Below are 19,152 nucleotides of genomic sequence, written 5' to 3'. Positions count from 1 at the left end.
TCATTTTTAGCTGAGACGGTATTAGTCTGAAATCACTAATTTACCACTGTTTCTTCGCTGATTCCCTATTCAATGAATCGTCGCCTTGCTCAGCAGCAACAGCATCAACCCGTTGGACATGAACATCCAGAACCATGGGCCCATTAAAGCGGCCCCTTTTAGAAAAGAAATACAATCCCAAAACAAAACCTGTCAGCCCCACCGAAACAACGGAGACATAGTTCATGTTCTCCTTTGTAACGGGCATTTCGGTAGGTAGGAAAAAGATAATGTCCAAGAAGACCACCCACATCACGGCAATGGAGTTGATCGCGGGTCCCAGTCTGCCCAAGGAGAAGGCACGCTCTGGGAGAACTTTGTCTCGTCCACGCCAGAGGAGTATGGCCTGTGGGAGGGCACAGGATGTTTGCAGGAAGATCACTGCTGCTCCGACCATTGCCGAGAAGGCGGTTGTTGAACCCAAGAAGATGAGGCCGTATAGCTATATGCTGTTAGATATTAAATGGAAGAGGAGGACGAGATGACACACCGAGATAACTGTTGCTGAGAGGCAAAGTGCGTTCAACGGGATCTTGAATTGAGGATGAACTTTAGACCAGACATTACTAAATGGCAGTGCTCCGTCGCGAGAGATTGCCCAGATAGTTCTTGAGCATGTAGTTCCTTATCAAAAAGTTAGCCCAATATCCAGACCTCGGACAGAGAAAAGAGGTAGAACAGACCATTGGCTACCGTACAACCAAAGAAGCAAAAGGCAAAAAGAGCCAACAAGACGGATGAGGCACCTTTTGAATTGGTACTTTGGTAGTAAATCTCAATCAAAGGCACTCCAGACGGTGTATTCACTACTGCTTCCATATCAGTGATTGCATACATACAAGCACAGGCAAAGGGCCATGCAGTTCCCAGCCCAATCAAGATCGGAAACAAAATGATCTTCGGCGTATTCTTTGCAGGCTCGCGAATCTCCTCGCATAGATGTGCACCGCAATCTGTCCCGAGGAAGGCGTAGACGGAGTTGCTGATCGCCAGGATGAAAGCGAGGCCATCACTGGACCATCCCGTGCTATTGGTTGTATCGCTAAACACCCAGTCAACTGCGGCGTGGTTGTTCCGACTACAGACGAAAAGGGTGACAGTTGTTGCTGTAAGTGTGCAACATGCAACGATGACTGTTCAGCAGAGCATCTGTTAGCAAAGGTGTGTAAGTGCGAGGTAGAGGGCCAGGGAAATACAATTGAACTGGTTGAACAAGGGCAGGATCTGAGATCCGAACGTGTTCAATGCCACAGCTAACCAGATAATGCCCACATAAACCAGCCATTGATGCCAGCTCTTGGATTCATAGTCTGGATACCACAGGAAGGCAATTGATAGAATCAACGAGGAGATGAAGTTGCATGCGGAGGCACTTGCCAACCACCATCCAAGTATACTAAGCCAGCCATTTCTTGAAGAGGCAGAATTAGTGACTTGTTTCTACAAATAAAAGATGGGATATGACTCACATATAGGATGCAAAAGCTCGATACTCCTGTGAGGAAAGACAATAGGCCCAGTAGTACTGAGCCCCTGCAACAGGGAATGCAGATGCCAATTCCGCCACACCAGCCGACAGAATGGCAGTCATTAATCCTGCAACTGGAAGAGACCAAAGAACCCCAGCTGCCGATGCCTCTTGAAGGGCCACACCAAGGGAAGATCCGGTACCAGACCAAGTGCAGGTCAAACTGAAAGATAGAGCCACCAAGCTGAATACAGAGAACTGCCGTGGCATTTCCTGGCGATAGCCACGGACTTCAAGGTCAAAATCATCGTCTGCCACTTTCATTTGGTCGAACAAAATGATACTTGCAAGCCATGGTCTCGGACACTGTGCGCTTGATATAAGGCATACTCTCTGCCAAGATTGGAGTTGAACGCAGCCATGATAAGAAGAAGCCTTTTCCCCACGAATGTCAAAGACATAGAATTGAAGCCCTGAAATTCTAAGCAGTAAAGAACCCCAAATCAACCAACCATCATTGGATGCTCCTCTCGGCGCCGTTGGCGCTTTGGAGCTGATTGGCGGCTATAGATCCACCACTTGTTCCCCCTCACCGGAACTCGCTCTATCGCTTCTTCTTAATCCCCGCCATTGGCGCCAGTCGGATATTGAGAGCCTCGAGGTGAATGTCCTGCGATATGTCAGAGCCAACACCGCGGCGAATTCCACGCCGAATCGCTAAACGGAGAGGGACCACGCGGGAACGGACGGGGTGCTTAACATGTCGACAACGGTAGGCATAACACTTCAGACTACCCCCAACTTGAAGCTAGTGCTCATATCTAGAATAGGAAAAAGCGCTGCGATCTGGGCTATCCCGTGTGCACGCAGTGTGTCCGACTCAATTACTTGTGCACATGGGAAGAACCCCGAACGATAGGCGTGAATGAATCCACCCCAGTTCAGGATCAACTGGTCCAGATTCCCTTTCGAATCTTGCAGGTTCCGGATCCGATCTTGTTCTGGGTAGATGATCACTCTGATAATACGTCGCGCTCGAGTCGACGCCATTTCCTGCGATACTATGCGCAGACCTTTACCCACCTTCTCACGACGAATATCGAGAATAATTCGTTTCTTTCAAGTGAGTGCATTCTAGCTTTTATCGATGGATCTTCGTGGCTGATGGTATTGGAGTCTTCCTGCCAATGGCAATGCACGATTCGGCATTACTGAATGCTCTGATCGCGTGGTCCTCCTCTCATCTTTCGTTGCGTGACAAGGCTTTCCACCAAGTCGCCATGCATAATCGGCTGGCGGCCCTTCGGGATCTGCGTCTGTCTCTCCAGTCCAGTCCTGAAAATGTGGAGATCAATCTTGCTATTACGTTAGTGCTTTGCTCTATGGAGAGCATCATGGCAGATAACGACAAAGCATGGTATCTGCATCTGATGGGCGCGGCTGGTATTATCTCATCTCGCACGTCCATTGAGCCTGGAAGTGACTTGCAATCTTCACAGCTTCTTCGAAGCTTCGAGGATGCTACCACAGGTCGATGGCTTTTACGCAACTTTGCATATCATGACCTCTTAATGGCAGTAGCCTTGGACCGGATGCCGCTCCTACCTTCTCATCTGTTTGTCCAGCTTGACAAAGGACCAATGGCTGATTCATACTTTGGCCTGGCTTCCGAGATTCTGGAAATTCTATACTCGATCATCGACCTGAACGCCAAAGTCAAATCCTTGAAACCCCAAACATCCAACGATACAAATGCCACCCCCATCTCTATTCCCGACATATCAACAACTTTCAAATCCCTCGAATCCCGTCTGAAGGCCTGGACCTGCCCATCATCAAATGACACGTCCTTAATATTGCTAGCTGAATCATACCGCAGTTCAGCCCTTCTATATCTGTACCGAGTGGCCCGTCGAGGCCTCCCCAACCAGGTAGACAGCCTGTCTCTCAAAATCACTCATGAGGTGGGGGAAATGGTGGCCAACATCGATAAAATGCCGACTCGAAGTCTCCCTGAATGTACATTACTATTCCCAATTTTCCTCGCAGGAGGCGAAGCCACCGAAGAAACGCATATCAAAAGCATCCAGCACAAAATGCACGATATGATCGAGTCTCGCGGATTCCGAAACGTCGAAGTAGCACTCGGAGTTCTAGAAAAGCTATGGCGCTTGAACCTCGAACGCAAGACCTCACAAGTGAAAGGAACAGTGGACTGGCTGGACATTGTACAACAAGACGGAGTGTTACTATCACTCTCATAAACAACCCACACCCAATCCAACCAAATAATCCCCTCGCAACCCCCCTTAATAGCAGTAGAAGCCTCCTATCTCACAAACTGATCCACAAACCCAGCCCCAAGCCCAACATCCTCATAATGCTTCCTCGCCGCCATCAACTTACTAAACACATCCTCCACACCCAGCGCCGCGCCCTGCGCATCCACATAGATATAAGCCCCAGTAACATGAAACAACGTCACCATCTCCTCCACACCCTCAGGAACCTCGAGCGTATGAATATCGCCTGGCGGCTCAAACGCATAGCCGCCTTCCTCGGCCCACCAGTCATGCTCCAGATAATGCCAGCGACCGCGCAGCACAGTCGCGTGCACGGGTCCCGTATGTCGGTGACGGGAGAGGATGCCGTTTTTGCGCACGCGCAGGATGTTCACAAAGTACCCCTGCGAGACGTTCAGGCATAGCGGTCGGAACCAGACGTCTGGTGCCTGAGGGACCCAGAGGCGTTCGTCGCAGTTCAGGTCCATTGCGTCTGTTACTACGATGTCTTCGGGGACGTTGGGGAGTTTCGGGCCTTGGTAGGCTATTGGGGTGTTGTCGCCTTTTTCTTGGAGGGTCATCTTTTTTTTTGTCAGTGGTGATTTGGAGGATGATGAATGAGTATGGGTGACCTTACTTTTTCTGTGGTCATTATTTGAATTGAACTGGGTTGGAGGGGGTTTAGCTATTGGAGGTTGGAGGTTGTGATTTGATTCAACTTATACTTCTGGGAGTGCAACACTCGGGCGTCAATGGCGGCGAACATAAACACTGTCACTGCAACTGTTTCTCCCAAGTGGAGAAGATCGGACTAGAAGATTTGAGTCGAATCTCCCGATGATATTCACTCGGCCGCCCTTGACGCCGAGTGGGGGAGTTGGAGAAACAAGATCGTCTACAAAACCCAGATGCCTCACTTCCACCGTCCCAATCCTCAATCCCATCTCCTTGATCCCAAAATGACCGACACCTTCGTAGCAAACTCCCACATCCTCCACCGCACATTCCACACCAGACCCGCCAAAGTAACCAAAGGCCACGGCATAACCTTCACACTAGAAGACGGCCGACAAATAATCGACGCCAGCTGCGGCCCATCAGTCTCCTGCCTGGGCCACAGACAGCCAGAAATCACGCGCGCAATAGCCGCACATCTGGAACAGGACATCGCCTACGTCTATTCCGGCAGCCCATACACCAACCAAGCCACCGAAGACCTAGCAACGCTCCTGCTAGCCTCCAAGCCGGGCGGTCTATCCAAAGCAATCTTCGTCAACTCCGGCAGCGAAGCAACAGACGCCGCGCTGAAACTGGCGGTGCAGTACTGGCACGAGAAGGGCCAGCCGCAGCGGACGCATTTCATTGCGAGGAAGCAGAGCTACCATGGCAATACGATTGGCGCGCTGTGCGTTTCGGGACATGAGTCGAGACGGGAGTTCTATCGCGATTTCATGTCTCCGAATGTGTCGTTTGTGGATCCTTGTTATGCCTATCGGATGAAGGGGGAGGGGGAGAGTGATGATGGGTTTGTGAAGAGGTTGGCGGGGCAGTTGGAGGAGGAGATTCTGAGGGTTGGAGCTGAGCAGGTGGCCGGGTTTGTGGCGGAGACGGTTTCGGGGACGACGTTGGGTTGTGTGCCTGCTGTCCCTGGGTACTGGAAGGCTATTCGGGAGATCTGTGACCGGCATGGGGTTTTGTTGATCTTGGATGAGGTAGGAGGTTTGGGATTATCTCTAGTACGCGCTGATCTTGGATGTATTGCTGACGATGCTTTGGATCTAGATCATTTGTGGCATGGGAAAGACGGGAACTATGCACGCCTGGGAGCAAGAGGGTATTCGGGGTCCTGATATTCAGACTATTGGCAAGGCCCTCGGTGCAGGGTTTGTGCCTCTGTCTGGCGTCTTGCTCCACGAGAAGATATTCCAGGCTCTCGCGGCTGGTTCGGGGGGATTAGCTCACGGTCATACGTTCCAGGTTGGTGATGGTGATTGTCTGCCGAGATCCAGGCTAACATTAGAAAGGCCCATCCTCTCGCCTGTGCCGCGGCAATTGCAACGCAAAAGATTCTCCACCGAGACAATCTCCTCCAGCAAGTTGTCACTCTGGGAAAGAGACTGGAAGGTTTGCTTCAACGCGAGATCGGCCCGCTTCCTCTCGTGGGAGATATCCGCGGCCGCGGTCTCTTCTGGGCAGTCGAGTTTGTGCTCGACAAGAAGGCCAAGACCGCATTTCCTCTCGAGGCCAATTTCTCCAACAAGATTGTTGCCAATGCTCTCAAGCGTGGGGTGAATATCCTGGGGAATCTCGGGCATACTGGTACTTACCAGGTTGATCATATTCTCGTTTGCCCGCCGTACATCACGACCGAGGAGGAGCTCGAGCAGATTGTGAGACTTGTAAAGGATGCTATTGTTGAAACGAGCCTGGAATTTATCTAGTAGTTGAAGTTGGTGGTTGCTATGTTATCGCAAGCGTAAGAAGAAAGAGAAATACAGATGAACCTAAATTCATGCCTATTCTAGCTCCACTCTTTGCGCCCTCTGGCTTTCCATATCACATTGCGGGGTGAAGACCTGCATCACTTCGACCTATTTTCCGTTAGTACATGCTTGCACAGTATCCACATCCCCGAGTATCACAATTGCAGGTCAATGCCAGAAAGGTGAACGCGGAACTCTCGCAACACCAGACAAGCCACCTGGCCATGCAGTTGAAAGGCTCTACCCCTCTTGATCCAGAGAACATAGGCCCCAGAAACAATTTAAAAAGAGGATACCGCGCTAGAAGATTAAAGAGGTTACCAGAACCAGGCCGGAAACCACAAAAAGCAAACTATACACAGCCAAATACACCAAGCGCCCAAAATAAGTTGAGCACAACGCCGATCCCAACCAAATCAAGCTGTCCGGGGTAAAAGCAATTCAAAAACCAAAAGCAAAGAAGACAAAAGGCCCAACAGCACAGTGAGACCAATGCATGTCTGTCCTACACGTACAGAATAGCCGATGGCCATCTGCATCTGCATTCCCCTCACCGGCGGTCAAGAATCCAGCACACACATGTCTCAAAGAGTCGAATTGGACGCCTCCCCGACATCCCCGGATTCAAAATGAAGCTATCGACATCCTCGTGACTTTGCCTTTAGCGGAGTTTGGGTGTGGAATTGTTCCTGTGGACAGTGACCGGGGAGCGGTGAGAGCATTGGGGTTGGATTTGGCGCTTTTGCTTCTTTGCGAGCAGACATTTGCTGAGCTTTCTCCGAGGTCAGCTGTGTAGCAGAGACTTTTTTGATTTGTGTTTGCCGGGACTGGGGGCTGTGTTCTGGATAGGGAGTGACACGGATGCTGTGTAAGTTTGGCTCAGGTACCGAGCTTCGGTGAGAGACTGTGATGATTTGTTAGAATGGCAAAGCGTCTGTTGAATGGAGAGGTCGAGAATCAGTAGATCGCCAATCCAGTCAAGGCTCCTCGCGAGGCGAGTATCCGAGAACACTGCAGCGCGGGGCTCTCCCCTGTTGGCTTCACGTCACTTGGCAACGTCCCAACACAACTTTATACGTAGAAACGAAAGCTGGAAAACTCATACGTAAAGTCAACCAATGCAAAGTCCGTGAGATGTAGTGGAGACCGACGTATGACACCTGCCGATCTTGACCCACCTGTGTGTGCTGTAGTGAGATGAGGATATAGTTCGGACAGGGCATCAAGCGCCTCGAAGTCAGGCTTCCCCTCTTTCCAGGGCTATATAAACGGCCTGTTCAGCTTCTCTTTCTTGAGATTTGACTTGACTCCGTAGATTCTTAGCTTCACCTTTCTTCTCACTTCTTACTCACCATGGACATCCCCAAGACTATGAAGGCTCTGCTATACACAGAGCCTAAGAAGCACAGCATCGTCGAGGTCCCTGTACCTGAGCTGCGTGAGAATGATATTCTGGTATGAGATCATGGCCATTGACACATGAGACGGGGGCTAATCACCTGATTTATAGATCAAGGTCAAGGCTTGCGGTGTTTGTGGTACCGATTTGCATATCCACGAGGGCGAATTCATTGCCAAGGTACATGCCATGAGCAATAACCAGTCAAACCATCGTTACCAACAGTCTCTAGTTCCCCCTGATCCCCGGTCACGAAACTGTCGGCGTCGTAGCCGCCATGGGACCCAAAGTCAAAGACTTCCAGATCGGCGAGCGTGTCGTCGCAGACAACTCCGAGCTATGCGGAACATGCTTCTACTGCCGACGCGGCGATGAGCTGTTCTGCGAGCACTTCGAGGCCCACGGCGTGACGATGAACGGCGGCTTCGCCGAATACTGCGCCTATCCGGGTGAGTACCGAGCAGAATCAGAACACACCACCTCCAGCAAAACCCAAAACAATCACATAAGCTAACACATCACTCTAGCTGGCCGGGTCTTCAAGATCAAGAACCTATCCGACGTTGACGCGACCCTCCTCGAGCCAGCCTCCTGCGCAGCCCACGGTCTGGACAAGATTGCGCCGAAGATGGGCTCGTCCGTTCTCATCTTCGGTGCTGGACCTACTGGTCTTGTCTTGGCTCAGATGCTCCGTCAGAACGGTGGCTGCAATGTCATTGTTGCCGCTCCACAGGGATTGAAGATGGATCTTGCTCAGAAACTCGGTGCCGGGGACAAGTACATTGAACTGTCGCGCCAGAACCCACAGGCCCAATTCGATGCATTGAAGGCGGAGAATCCCTACGGCTTTGACATTGTTGTTGAGGCTACGGGAAGCCAGAAAATCCTTGAGGATTCGATCAACTATGTTCGCCGCGGTGGTAAACTTGTTGTGTATGGCGTGTACTCGAGTGAGGTTCGGGTTTCGTGGTCGCCGGCCAAGATTTGTGAGTTTTTTTTTCTTTTCCAGCGGTACTGTGTTGCTCTGCTAACTTCTTTCAGTCGGTGATGAGATTACAATCCTGGGTAGTTTCTCGGAGACATACAAGTTCCCTGCTGCGGTTGATTACCTTGATTCTGGAAAGGTCAAGGTTGATGGTATTGTCAACAAGGTGTATAAGATTGAGCAGTGGGAGGAGTGTCTGGAGGCTATGCGCAACAAGTCTGCTATCAAGGCTGCTATCACCTTTGACTGAGTGGACTGATCTGATTGAAAATTGACTGGCTCATAGAGAAGGACTCGATAGAGAAATTGACAATTCTTCCTTGAAGTATGGGAAGCCAATAACGTAAGTTAGATGTAGGTCGAGGACCTTGCAAGACACCACCAAGGTAGCCTCGTCGATTCACAAAAGGTCTAGCTATATGGGATGAGGTTCCGCATACAAAAAGTAAGAGATAGAAACAAAAGAAAAAAAGGAAGCGAACAGGGAGAAGAAGAATGCAAAGGAGAGAAGTATAGATCCTGCTTAGTCGTCCCCGTCTTTGCTGGGAGCCCCACACAAGCAACCTCCAACTCCAACTCCGACTCAAACCCCAACCCACCCCCCAGAAAGAAAAATGGTCAAACCTTTAACATTCAAAGGCGACAAGCCAAAGAAACGCAAGATCCGCACAACAGATACCGAGAACCCAACCCCCAAAACGCGCAAAACAATACCCACCGAAGAAGACCCAAACCCAGAAGACCAAAGCTGGGTCTCCGCCGACGCAGCAAGCGACATTGCCGGACCAGTAGTCCTAGTCCTACCATCCGACGACCCAACCTGCATAGCCAGCGACGCCAATGGCCAAGTCTTCGCCAGCAAGCTCGAAAACCTAGTTGAAGGCGACCCCAGCACGGCAGAACCACATGACGTGCGACAGGTTTGGATTGCGTCTAGGGTTGCCGGAACAGAGGGGTTCAGTTTCAAGGGACATCATGGGAAGTGAGTACTTACCCTGGCCTGCAAGACCAGCAAGACACCCTCGCCTCAAATCCAAACCCAATCCTCTCATCTCCCAACAGCCGCGCTAACCAAAACCCCCTCTCCAACCATCCAGATACCTAACATCAGACACGCACGGCCTCCTAAGCGCCACAGCCAGCGCAGTAAGCCACCACGAAAGCTACCTAGCAATCGCGTCGCCAGAAGTCAGTGGCACATTCTCCCTCCAGACGCACGGCGGCGACACCGAGACCTTCCTGTGCATCAAAGAGAACAGCAAAGCCGCGGGCGGGGTGGAAATCCGGGGCGACGCAAGCGTCATTTCGTTCGAGACGACGATGCGCGTGCGCATGCAAGCGAAGTTCAAGCCGCGAATTCGCGCGAGCAAGGAGAGCAAGGCATATGAGAAGATTAGTAAGAAGGAGCTTGAGGGGATTGTGGGGAGGGTGCTTGATGAGGACGAGGTTAGGAGGCTGAGGAGGGGGCGGAAGGAGGGGAATTTCCATGAGGTTTTGCTTGATGTTAAGGTTAAGGGGAAGCATGATAAGTTTGCTTGATTGCATCCATTGTATAGTACGGTATTATTGTGGATTAGCTGGGGTTTTTGTGTGGTGGGTTGGTTGGTATCATGGGACATGAGGGGATGATGGATTGGAAAAGAAATAAGAAAGCTATGAGGTTATGTTATGCTTTCAATGTAATGATGTTCAATGTTGTGTCGAATCAAATCATGGGATTCTTCCTTTGTTTGCCTCGTATTTTCTAGTCTATCTATGAATCTATATATGACAGACCAAGAGATACCAATGTCAAATTTGTGTCTCTTTCTTGCTATGGAGGCATTGACACGAATGAAAGATAGATTGCAGCTCCGTATATGCTTCTTCAGATCCATGTCATTTTTCTAAAATTTTATTTCTCAATTTGTATACGAGTATAGAACGATGGCAATGAGACAAAATATAGAACAAAGAAAGCAAAGTCAAGCGTGCGATCTTTTTCAGATTCGATTGATCAACCGATCAAATCAAATAGGAGATTGGGAAGTCAGCAAAATAAGAAAGAAAGGGATCACCGCACAACTTGTTCAAGAATAGATCCGAATATGGATATGAATCTCCCCATGGACGGATTACGCGGCGAGATTCGTCATGCAAGATCAGATCTAGGGCAAGTAAAGCCAAAGAAAGACTTCAATGTGGAAATGGAAAAAAAGAGGCTGAAACTGAGAATAAGAATGTAGATACTAGGCAAGTAAGTTAATGGTAACGACCGAGCGGGGGGTTCTGTCCTGTCCGGATTTTCTGGTACATGAGTTTCAGGGACGGCAGGCCCCGGGGTATGAATTCTAACATTTGACAGTAGTACAGGAAATAGCCGCAGAGAAGATAATGGGATGAAAGTCTGGTGACAAATTGGGCGAGGCGACGAGCGCAAGAAGATTGGAGGGAAGAAAGTGTGTAGTGGTTGGAGGGCATGAGAGGCGGGAATCTGAAAGAGGGAAAAGCAAGAAACGAAATCCTGATCTCATACCGGAGGAAACATTCTTTGGGCATTTAAACGCGACAAGAAGCAAGAAGCAGAGTAAACCAGAGAGAGTCGGAGAGAGAAAGAGATGCGCAGAAGCCATAAACGAAAACAAAGCAGATAAAGTCTAAGTTCATAAGTTTCTTTCGTGTTGCGAGGAAAAAAAATCGGGAATCAAGTCAAGCGGAAGGATGAAAAGCAAGGGGACGAATTGTACAGAGAAAGAAAGATGGGAGAGGCTGGTGGATGATTGAGCTTAGGACGAGTGCGATGGTCTAGCCCATATGTTGGCGTCTTGTATTATTTAGAACGCAGTTGATCCACGCGAAATCATTTGCACGAATATCAGGAGTTGAGGGATAGACCTTGGAATCGGCCGACCCATTCACCCTGCCCCGGGTGCATGCGTGAGGCACTGTTTGATGCAGCACCAGCGGAGCCATAATCAAATGCTCCGTCGAGACCATAGCCACTCGAAGCATATGGGGCGAATGGATCCGACTGAGATGAATCTTGTTGGCGGGTAGATTGGTTGAAAGGTTGGTAGGAGTCGCCATACGCCGTACGCATCAAGCCAACTGGATTCTGCATGTCACGGGTTGTATCGGCAGGGTCGCGCGCTCCATACTGTCTGCCATCATGTTGATGACGACGGTCAGGGTTCTCTTGGGTATAGAGGGGGTTGGTAATTTGGCCAGGGCCAGGGCCAGGTAGACCAGGGGTTGGAGGAGTCACAAATGAAGCGGGGTTGATGGCTGACATCCAGATGCGAGTCTTGTAGATTTTGAAGAGGTCTGTAACTAGCGAGTTGAAGTTGATATATGAATCCGCAAAGTAGTAGAACGTAAGCTTCTTCCAGTCCCTGCGAATATGTCAGTAGCTTATCAATGTCAAGATGAAGTCAACATACATTTGGAACTCAGCATCCAGAATCTCCATGTTCAAACGATGCTCCACAACCTTTTGCTGGCAGACACGCTTGGCCTTGGCCTCGTTTCCTTCCTTGTCACGCAGAGTTAGAATCTCGTGGGGCTGCGCCAGGCGCTTGATGAGCTTAGGCTTGAGTTCGGCTGTAGGCTCCTGCACACTATGTGGTCCGTGAGGACCCATGCCACCAGTGGCACTTCTAGCATTTGGGTTTGCGGGGGCTGTGACATTGGAACCTTCAAGCTGACCCTGTCGAGAAAACATCATAAGCCACTTGTAGTGCTCTTCGGCATATTGTTGCTTCATCTCTCGGGCCTTTTGGAGGGAGATGTTGGCATGTTGAACAGTGCCCAGATCTGTGCCCCGGTCTGCCTCAACAATAACCAAGTCGCCCTTATTCACTTGGAGACCGGTGTCTTCTTGGATATAGAAAACGTCTGCGCGGTGACACTTGAACGTGACGAGATATAGAAGCTGATGTTGATGTGCGTGGGACAACGCGGGTTGCTGACGGCCATATGCACCCATGGCGTACTGGTTGAGAGTAGTAGGGATGCCCGAAGAGCCATCGCCACGCAATGTCTGCTCACGGGGATAGTACGATTCTGTGAAGGGTTAGCATGTCAGAAAAATTATGAATGGGAATGTATACTCACGATTAGCGTAGTCATTGACTCCATAAGTATCATCACGATCTCCCATCGCTGCGCGCGGGGCAGCAGAGTTAAGGACATCAACCGACCCCATAGAACCATGACGAATCGGGATATCCGCGAACGAGTGACGACGGCTCTGAGGCATATCGGCCATCCGTCCAAAGCCGAGAGAAGTCTGCCAGTGAGCCTTGCGCACGTTTTCTAGAGCACGGTTCTCAAGCGGGGGAGCGATGGATGAAAATGGCGCTTCTGGTTGGGGCGAATGTTCAGAGAAGCGACGTCTATTGTTGCCGTGCATGTTAAATTCAGAGAGATCGCGCAGTACTCCCAGATCCTCCACAGCCAAGTCTTCCTCTGGGACACCGCCTCTAATGCGATGCAATGAATGAGCTCCTCCACCAAGAGATACAGCTGATCCAGCACGCTCACGGAATCTGTTGTCTGTTTGATTTGCTGCTGCTGCTTGTTGTCGCAAGAGTGCGTTCTCGCGTGCCAGCTGCTCGATCCTTCGGGCCTGATTAGCCGAATAGCTCATATCACCGTCAGAGCCGTTGAGGCTTTCGTCGCCATCATCGTCCTCGCGGACCTGACCAAGCATGGCAGGATCGTGTCCTAGTTCGCCTAGAACACTGGGACGTGATGTCCGAGGCTGAACAGCTGACATCTGCCCTGGTGCGCGCGAGCGACCCGCAAATTGACCATTACCAGCGCCCGCGCCATTCTTCCCGGGCAGGCCAAGGAACTCAGGATCCATCTGGCCGACAGAATAGGACTGGGATCGATAGGTTTTAGGAGTAGGGTGTAGCGGAATAGAGAATGGAATAGTAGATTCACCAGAAATGGTGCGAGTGATCGGGCTCAGCATGTCATCTTGCATGGTGCTCACGGGAGGCGGGTTCGTCATAGTGGGAGAAGGGACCATTTCAGACAAGCGAGATGGGGGTTCCTTTCGTGATTCAGTATTCCAAATGCCTGTACCAGTCCAGGGGAAAGAGCTTCCGCCGGCTTGATTCCACCCGAACGAGCCAGGAATTCCGGGGCTTGTGTTTGTCGCCCAGGGGGCCTGTTCTGTGGCAGGACTGGTAGGATTGGAAGGAGCAGATGAAAGGTGACCGCCCGGCAGGGAGTGTTTGCGTTGTGCTGAAAGTGGTACTTCGTTCAGCCACGAGGTTCGGCGGGCCGGTGGTCGGGTACTAGGTGGGATTATGTTCTGAGCTTGGCCCACATGGTCTCCATCGTCATCTGAAGAAGCAAGCGCATCCGAGTCGGGGGTAGAGCGGCGCACGCCAGGGTGAGTCTTCTCGAGAATAGCAGAGGCAGTCGCCGCAGCAGGCGGCGGGGACGACTGTGCTGGAATTGGTCTGTGAGATGGCGCAGCCATGACTTCTTTTCATAGAGGGACACTGCTGTCAAGTCAGTCAAGGCTCTTTGAGCTGTGTGACAAAGTGATCACTCCCCGCTGGTTGTGTCACCAACAGCGCCACTTGACACCCATTGAAGCGACACAGCCCGAGCGGGGTTGTTTGATCAAATGATAGTCCGAGGGTCTGGAAGCACGGGCGATTGACTGACCTGTGTTTGAGCGACAATTGCCAGGCTGTACGGTATAGATGTGTCTTCAGTTCAAGAAACGAACGCACAAACTCCAGTCTATGTTCCACGCGCTCGACGAGGTTGGGGTTTATAGCCAATCTCGATCTTTTAAACACACGATGGATGACTGGGTATATGCGCTATGTCCAAAGGCTAAAAGAAAGTCAGTCAGCCCTGTTCATGTCAAGAAAATGCTGAGAAACAGAACGCTCAAAATGTATGAAAAAAAGAGAATGAGGGTGGCATGACAGGAGCCGCAGCTTAAAGCGGGGATATGCATGTCTGCAAGTCCTCGGCCCCTCTTCCCAGGGCCCAGAGGCCCCAGAGCCCCAGAGTGGAGGTCAAAGTCCACACCGGTGTCTGCCCCCCCCAGCCCGCCGAACTCCAGACGGTCGACGCCCGCAGAAACCCGCAAAGCGCCCACGAGGTGACAGGCAAGCCCCCAGCGCAAGGGAAGCAAGGGGGGCACAGAAAAGAACATAAAAAAAAAAACCACCGCCCCCCACCATCACGCGAAAACCACCCAACCACGCACAGTATCAAGAAACCCCGGCTCGCCGCGAAAACTCGCCTGCGATCGCAACATCAAACCAGACCGATACGTACCTAAAAGACCCGTAGATATCTAAAAAAAAGACCCTCCACTGTAATGCGGGGCGAAGATCAGACGACCCGAAATCAGACAGATATCGACGAGATGGAGTCGGGGGGGATAAAGTAGCGTGATCGCGATTGTGCCTGGGGTTGCGATCCCATGCATTAGCCAGTCGCATTCGGGAGAGGAAGGAATACGGCGAATGCGCTAGGCACGACTCACGAATCACGACTCTAATAGTGATGGCTCAGTAGACCGATACGTGCGTAAAATGTCCGGAAATCTATTGGAAATCGACGAGCGCACGTGTGATCGTGGGGGGTTTCGTAAAGAGCGACGGACAAGAGGCAACAAGACGAGACGGAGGCGAAAGGAGAGCGGTATTCAGAGCACCGAGGTGAGAGTGGGAAGGCAAGGATGATGAAAAGGGAGGTGAAAGGAGTAAGAGGGGGAGGGAGAGAAGAGAGAGGAGAGAGAGGAGGAGGGAAGAGGGAAACTGGGGTAACCTCTGACGGATCTGGCAACGTTACGATGGACACGGACCACGTAAGGTGCAGGGGGGAAGTGTACAGTCTGGGAGTCTAGTGGATGGACATTTATATGGAGGATCAGTGTGGGATGATATATTTGGGTTCCAAGAGAGTCGGATTAAACTATGTTCACTTCCCACCTCATCCTGGCCTGATTCCTTCCTCACATTCCTGACTTCATCGGTGGGGCAGCGGGTCGAAGATCTGGGGAACAGAATCGCTCCCTCAATTAATCCCTCGTCTCTTTCCCTCTTCCCTCCTCACACTTAGCCCTCTCTTCTGTATAGTCACACAGAATCTTAACGTCACTGTTACCCCCGATACCCAAAATCTCCTATAGAGGTGAAGTAATAACACATCAACTGACCTCCTCATCCATGGAAGAGAGAATCAGTCTTTGCGGGGAGAGCTTTCCCGTCCATGCATGCCATGGGGCTAACAGCCTCTCACAGCGCACCCAATTCCCCACGCGACTAATATCCTCGGGTGGCGGGGGGTTCGATGCATCTGGACCGTTGCACGGAAGAGTACACAGTTGGCTCACAGTCTAGAAAGATGTGTTGGATATTGCCCCTCTCCTAAGAGAGAGAGTAAAAGAGTCAAGCGTCAAGAGATGAACGTCGAGGCGTCTCTTCCAATCACACCCCGCTCCGGACCTCCGTACTTCGTGTCTTGGCGTACACGACAGGTTGGTGGATCTGAAGTTGCTGATGGAGCTTGGTCTGGGGGACGTACAATTGGATTTGAGCATGGGAAATGGCATGGGAGGATATTTTATCTGCCGCGCTCAGTTTGACCAACCTTCACTGTATTCGTGTCTCTATGGGAGGGTACTTTGGCTTCGGCATTGACTCAGACGTAAGGTGTCGATGGGCTTAGTGGGGTTGGGCCTCGGTGGCATGGACACATTACCCCAGATCTGCAGGTTGACGGACTACATGGTCTGCATGCCACTCTCCAGGACTTCTGATAGAATTAGGAGGAATAACTGAGGAGTTATTGTTGCCTGGGGAAAAGGGCATCGATGTGGCAAAGGCCATGCCGCTCAGGCACCTACTCGGCAACATAGACCATGTTATAATACGGCGGCGTAGATACGAAGAGAAGTAATCCAGTCTGCAGTCAAGTGGATATCAACACGTGCAAGCTGTAAAGACCGAACAATCATCCTTTTAAACCCAATTAATGTACAAGTATATGCATCTCAACCCTCCAACCCCTCACGGGGCACTGTCCAAGGGAGCAGAGGCGGTAGCCGCAGCGCCCTTCTGCTGGCGCAGCTTCTCTTCAAATCGAGCGAACTCGTGCATAGAAATCACCTCTTCCTCATCCATAACCTGCTCGACACCCTTGACCTCCTCAATCTAGAATCCAAGTCAGTGAATAGCCCCAACATCAATCGCAGAACAAAACTCACATAATGCATCAGCATGGACTCAATGCCATTCTTCAAGGTGACAGTGCTCGAGTCACAAGTACGGCAAGCACCGCGCAACTTCAACATGACAATACCATCCTCGAAAGAGCGCAGCTCGATGTCGCCACCATCCTCCTGAATGGCAGGACGGATTCTCGTCTCGAGAAGTTCCTTGATCATACCGACGACTTCGTCGTCATCCTCGTTGTAGCTCAGCGAGTCTGCGACACTCTCTTGACCCTCGGCGCCGGCTTCGGTGGTCGTTACAATCGTCTCACCAGATGTCACAGCCTGGGTGATGATGCTGAAGACCTCGGGCTTGATGTGTGACCAGTTGGCATCACCAGCTTTGGTCACGGTGATGAAATCAGGGCCGTAGAAAACAGAGGTCACACCCTCCACATCCAATAACTTGGCTGCCAGAGGGGAAGGGTGTGGTGGGGCGAGAGTTGAGCGTGGAGACATGTATTCGAGGAATGTCGTAGGGAAATCTTCTGGAAGGACGCGGTGGTTGGGGATAAATTTCAGAGCCTAATCAGTGGTTAGAACGGAATGATATCGATCTGCAGGTGTGAAGTGGCCTTACATCGGGGTTGGGGGTATTCTCAGTCTGGATGAAGATAGTGCGCTTGCTCGTCGGCGAGAGCCCATTAAGCGGGTTCCGTGCAATAGGTTGCTGGTTTGGTCGCACTGTTGGTCGGCGACGGGTCTCTGATGCTGTGAGTGTAGGGAGACGGGCGGAGCTGGAGACATTTCTGTATGCTGCAAAGGCCGGTCGAACAGTTCGCGCGGTGCACTCGGAGCTAGCGAGACGGCTGCTTAGAAGAGCGCGGCGGAACATGGTGGTAGATGTGCTGCTCATAGACATTATGTGGAATGAAGCAAATGGCTTAGACAGTTGGTAGAAGCAGAGTTATAGAAAAACACTCGAGGCGTTTGTCCGATGGCCGACTCTGACGCAATTTGACGACCACGTGACCTTGAATCTGACAAATGAACCTGGGATCTGCACCAATCAGAAGCGGTGCTTTGCAGCATTACATCTATGTATCGCCGAATGTCGGAGATTGAAGACCAGTGGTTTAGAGGCTATTGTCATGTCTTGGTTACTATTTCGGAGTTGATTCTTTGAATACTATGCCATTGCTTTTGTTTACTTCATTATATGTAGCGTATTCATCACCAACCTGAATCATATGTTTTCGCGGAGTTTCACAAGTTCGACTTGCAGAACTAACAGGAACCTTTATCTTCATCTCTACGAACACAAAGAAGCTGAAATTGAAGGCATCACGTGTAAACCTGAAGAAATATGTCGATCATTGGTCTGGGGAACTGGTGGCGCTCCGAAGTTTCCAGCCGACAGTATGTGAAGTAAACCTTCCTTCTTTGCCACCAATTTCACCCAATTTGAGTGCTAAATTAGGTTTGGACTGATGTCTAGTATCTACATAGTGCAACTTACTTCAGATATTCTAAAATTAGTTCTAGTAATATGACACTAGATAAGACAATTGGCAGGGACATACGAGGGCTGTGATATTTTCAGCTTCCAATAGGACTGAGAAGTAAGGTAGGTTTTTCCGTTAGTCTAGAATCCCCCCTCAACAAAAAATTTACCAGGACAGTTAGTGACTCCCTGCTCAAGGTAAAGCGATACAGTCTGTTCACAAGCCAGGAACAATATTCTTGCAGAATTTCATCACAAGCCAAAGCACAACCAAAAGCAAACAACAAGTGTGCCACAAACGTAGCCTAGGATCTAGATCAATTCGAGAAAGATCACGATCGACTCAAAGATGTCCTGGCTGCTTTCTGGCCCGCAGGTGGATTTCCGTATGGAGTCATAGCCACAATCTGGCCTGAATTTTACCTATCCCAATCAAAGGCATGACTCTTTCCCAAAGCGGCACAGACGTGGCCGTTAATGATGCATTGCGTGCACTCTGATGTTGTTTTGTCGCACCAGACCAGGGCTAGAATAGTATTGGACGTGGGGGATTGTGATCATGCCATATCTTGCTTCCGGGGTGGATACTGTAGTTCCACCTTGAGTTTTCGTCTTCGGGAGGTATTTGGGCCACTCGATCTATATGATGCACCGCTTTTTATGATGCACGCGGGGCGCATGGAGGGGTGGCCACATCAGGCGCTGGGATGGCGGTTGGTCTGTCAATGTAGTGTTAAGATCTGTATGTTTGTGTTATACTTGACCCGTCACAGTAATCTATGCCAAACCATGCACTGTAGCAAACAAAAGGAATCTTGT

General features: G+C 50.6%; 8 protein-coding genes across 8 annotated transcripts; 4 read left to right on the top strand and 4 right to left on the bottom strand.

Annotated features, from left to right (window-relative positions):
- Positions 1-40: 40 nt before the first annotated feature.
- N7511_006807 (uncharacterized protein) lies at positions 41-1,831 on the bottom strand (the record flags this gene model as incomplete). Its single annotated transcript, XM_057129184.1, has 5 exons — positions 41-481; positions 530-588; positions 879-1,172; positions 1,236-1,450; positions 1,509-1,831. 5 exons carry the CDS (start codon positions 1,829-1,831, stop codon positions 41-43), a joined length of 1,332 nt encoding a protein of 443 aa, XP_056983740.1.
- Positions 1,832-2,694: 863 nt separating this feature from the next.
- Positions 2,695-3,771, top strand: N7511_006806 (fungal specific transcription factor domain-containing protein; the record flags this gene model as incomplete). The annotated part of the gene is made up of 1 exon (XM_057129183.1): positions 2,695-3,771. The coding sequence occupies one exon, from the start codon at positions 2,695-2,697 to the stop codon at positions 3,769-3,771; it is 1,077 nt and encodes a 358-aa protein (XP_056983739.1).
- A 65-nt stretch (positions 3,772-3,836) lies between these two features.
- N7511_006805 (2,4'-dihydroxyacetophenone dioxygenase family protein) lies at positions 3,837-4,370 on the bottom strand (the record flags this gene model as incomplete). The annotated part of the gene is made up of 1 exon (XM_057129182.1): positions 3,837-4,370. One exon carries the CDS (start codon positions 4,368-4,370, stop codon positions 3,837-3,839), a length of 534 nt encoding a protein of 177 aa, XP_056983738.1.
- Positions 4,371-4,748: 378 nt separating this feature from the next.
- Positions 4,749-6,230, top strand: N7511_006804 (uncharacterized protein; the record flags this gene model as incomplete). The annotated part of the gene is made up of 3 exons (XM_057129181.1): positions 4,749-5,501; positions 5,572-5,766; positions 5,814-6,230. The coding sequence occupies 3 exons, from the start codon at positions 4,749-4,751 to the stop codon at positions 6,228-6,230; spliced, it is 1,365 nt and encodes a 454-aa protein (XP_056983737.1).
- Positions 6,231-7,625: 1,395 nt separating this feature from the next.
- N7511_006803 (zinc-dependent alcohol dehydrogenase family protein) lies at positions 7,626-8,906 on the top strand (the record flags this gene model as incomplete). The annotated part of the gene is made up of 5 exons (XM_057129180.1): positions 7,626-7,727; positions 7,783-7,851; positions 7,904-8,120; positions 8,199-8,657; positions 8,713-8,906. 5 exons carry the CDS (start codon positions 7,626-7,628, stop codon positions 8,904-8,906), a joined length of 1,041 nt encoding a protein of 346 aa, XP_056983736.1.
- Positions 8,907-9,270: 364 nt separating this feature from the next.
- On the top strand, positions 9,271-10,195 carry N7511_006802 (uncharacterized protein; the record flags this gene model as incomplete). The annotated part of the gene is made up of 2 exons (XM_057129179.1): positions 9,271-9,638; positions 9,754-10,195. The coding sequence occupies 2 exons, from the start codon at positions 9,271-9,273 to the stop codon at positions 10,193-10,195; spliced, it is 810 nt and encodes a 269-aa protein (XP_056983735.1).
- Positions 10,196-11,510: 1,315 nt separating this feature from the next.
- Positions 11,511-14,129, bottom strand: N7511_006801 (PSP1 family protein; the record flags this gene model as incomplete). The annotated part of the gene is made up of 3 exons (XM_057129178.1): positions 11,511-12,027; positions 12,076-12,697; positions 12,749-14,129. 3 exons carry the CDS (start codon positions 14,127-14,129, stop codon positions 11,511-11,513), a joined length of 2,520 nt encoding a protein of 839 aa, XP_056983734.1.
- Positions 14,130-16,686: 2,557 nt separating this feature from the next.
- N7511_006800 (NifU family protein) lies at positions 16,687-17,751 on the bottom strand (the record flags this gene model as incomplete). Its single annotated transcript, XM_057129177.1, has 3 exons — positions 16,687-16,830; positions 16,884-17,414; positions 17,470-17,751. 3 exons carry the CDS (start codon positions 17,749-17,751, stop codon positions 16,687-16,689), a joined length of 957 nt encoding a protein of 318 aa, XP_056983733.1.
- Positions 17,752-19,152: the final 1,401 nt, after the last annotated feature.

Source organism: Penicillium nucicola (assembly GCF_028828085.1).
Source record: "Penicillium nucicola strain IBT 29836 chromosome Unknown utg000006l, whole genome shotgun sequence".
Classification (NCBI taxonomy): Eukaryota; Fungi; Ascomycota; class Eurotiomycetes; order Eurotiales; family Aspergillaceae; genus Penicillium; species Penicillium nucicola.
Note: the sequence above shows the minus strand (reverse complement) of the source record. Positions and strands in the feature narration are given on the sequence as shown.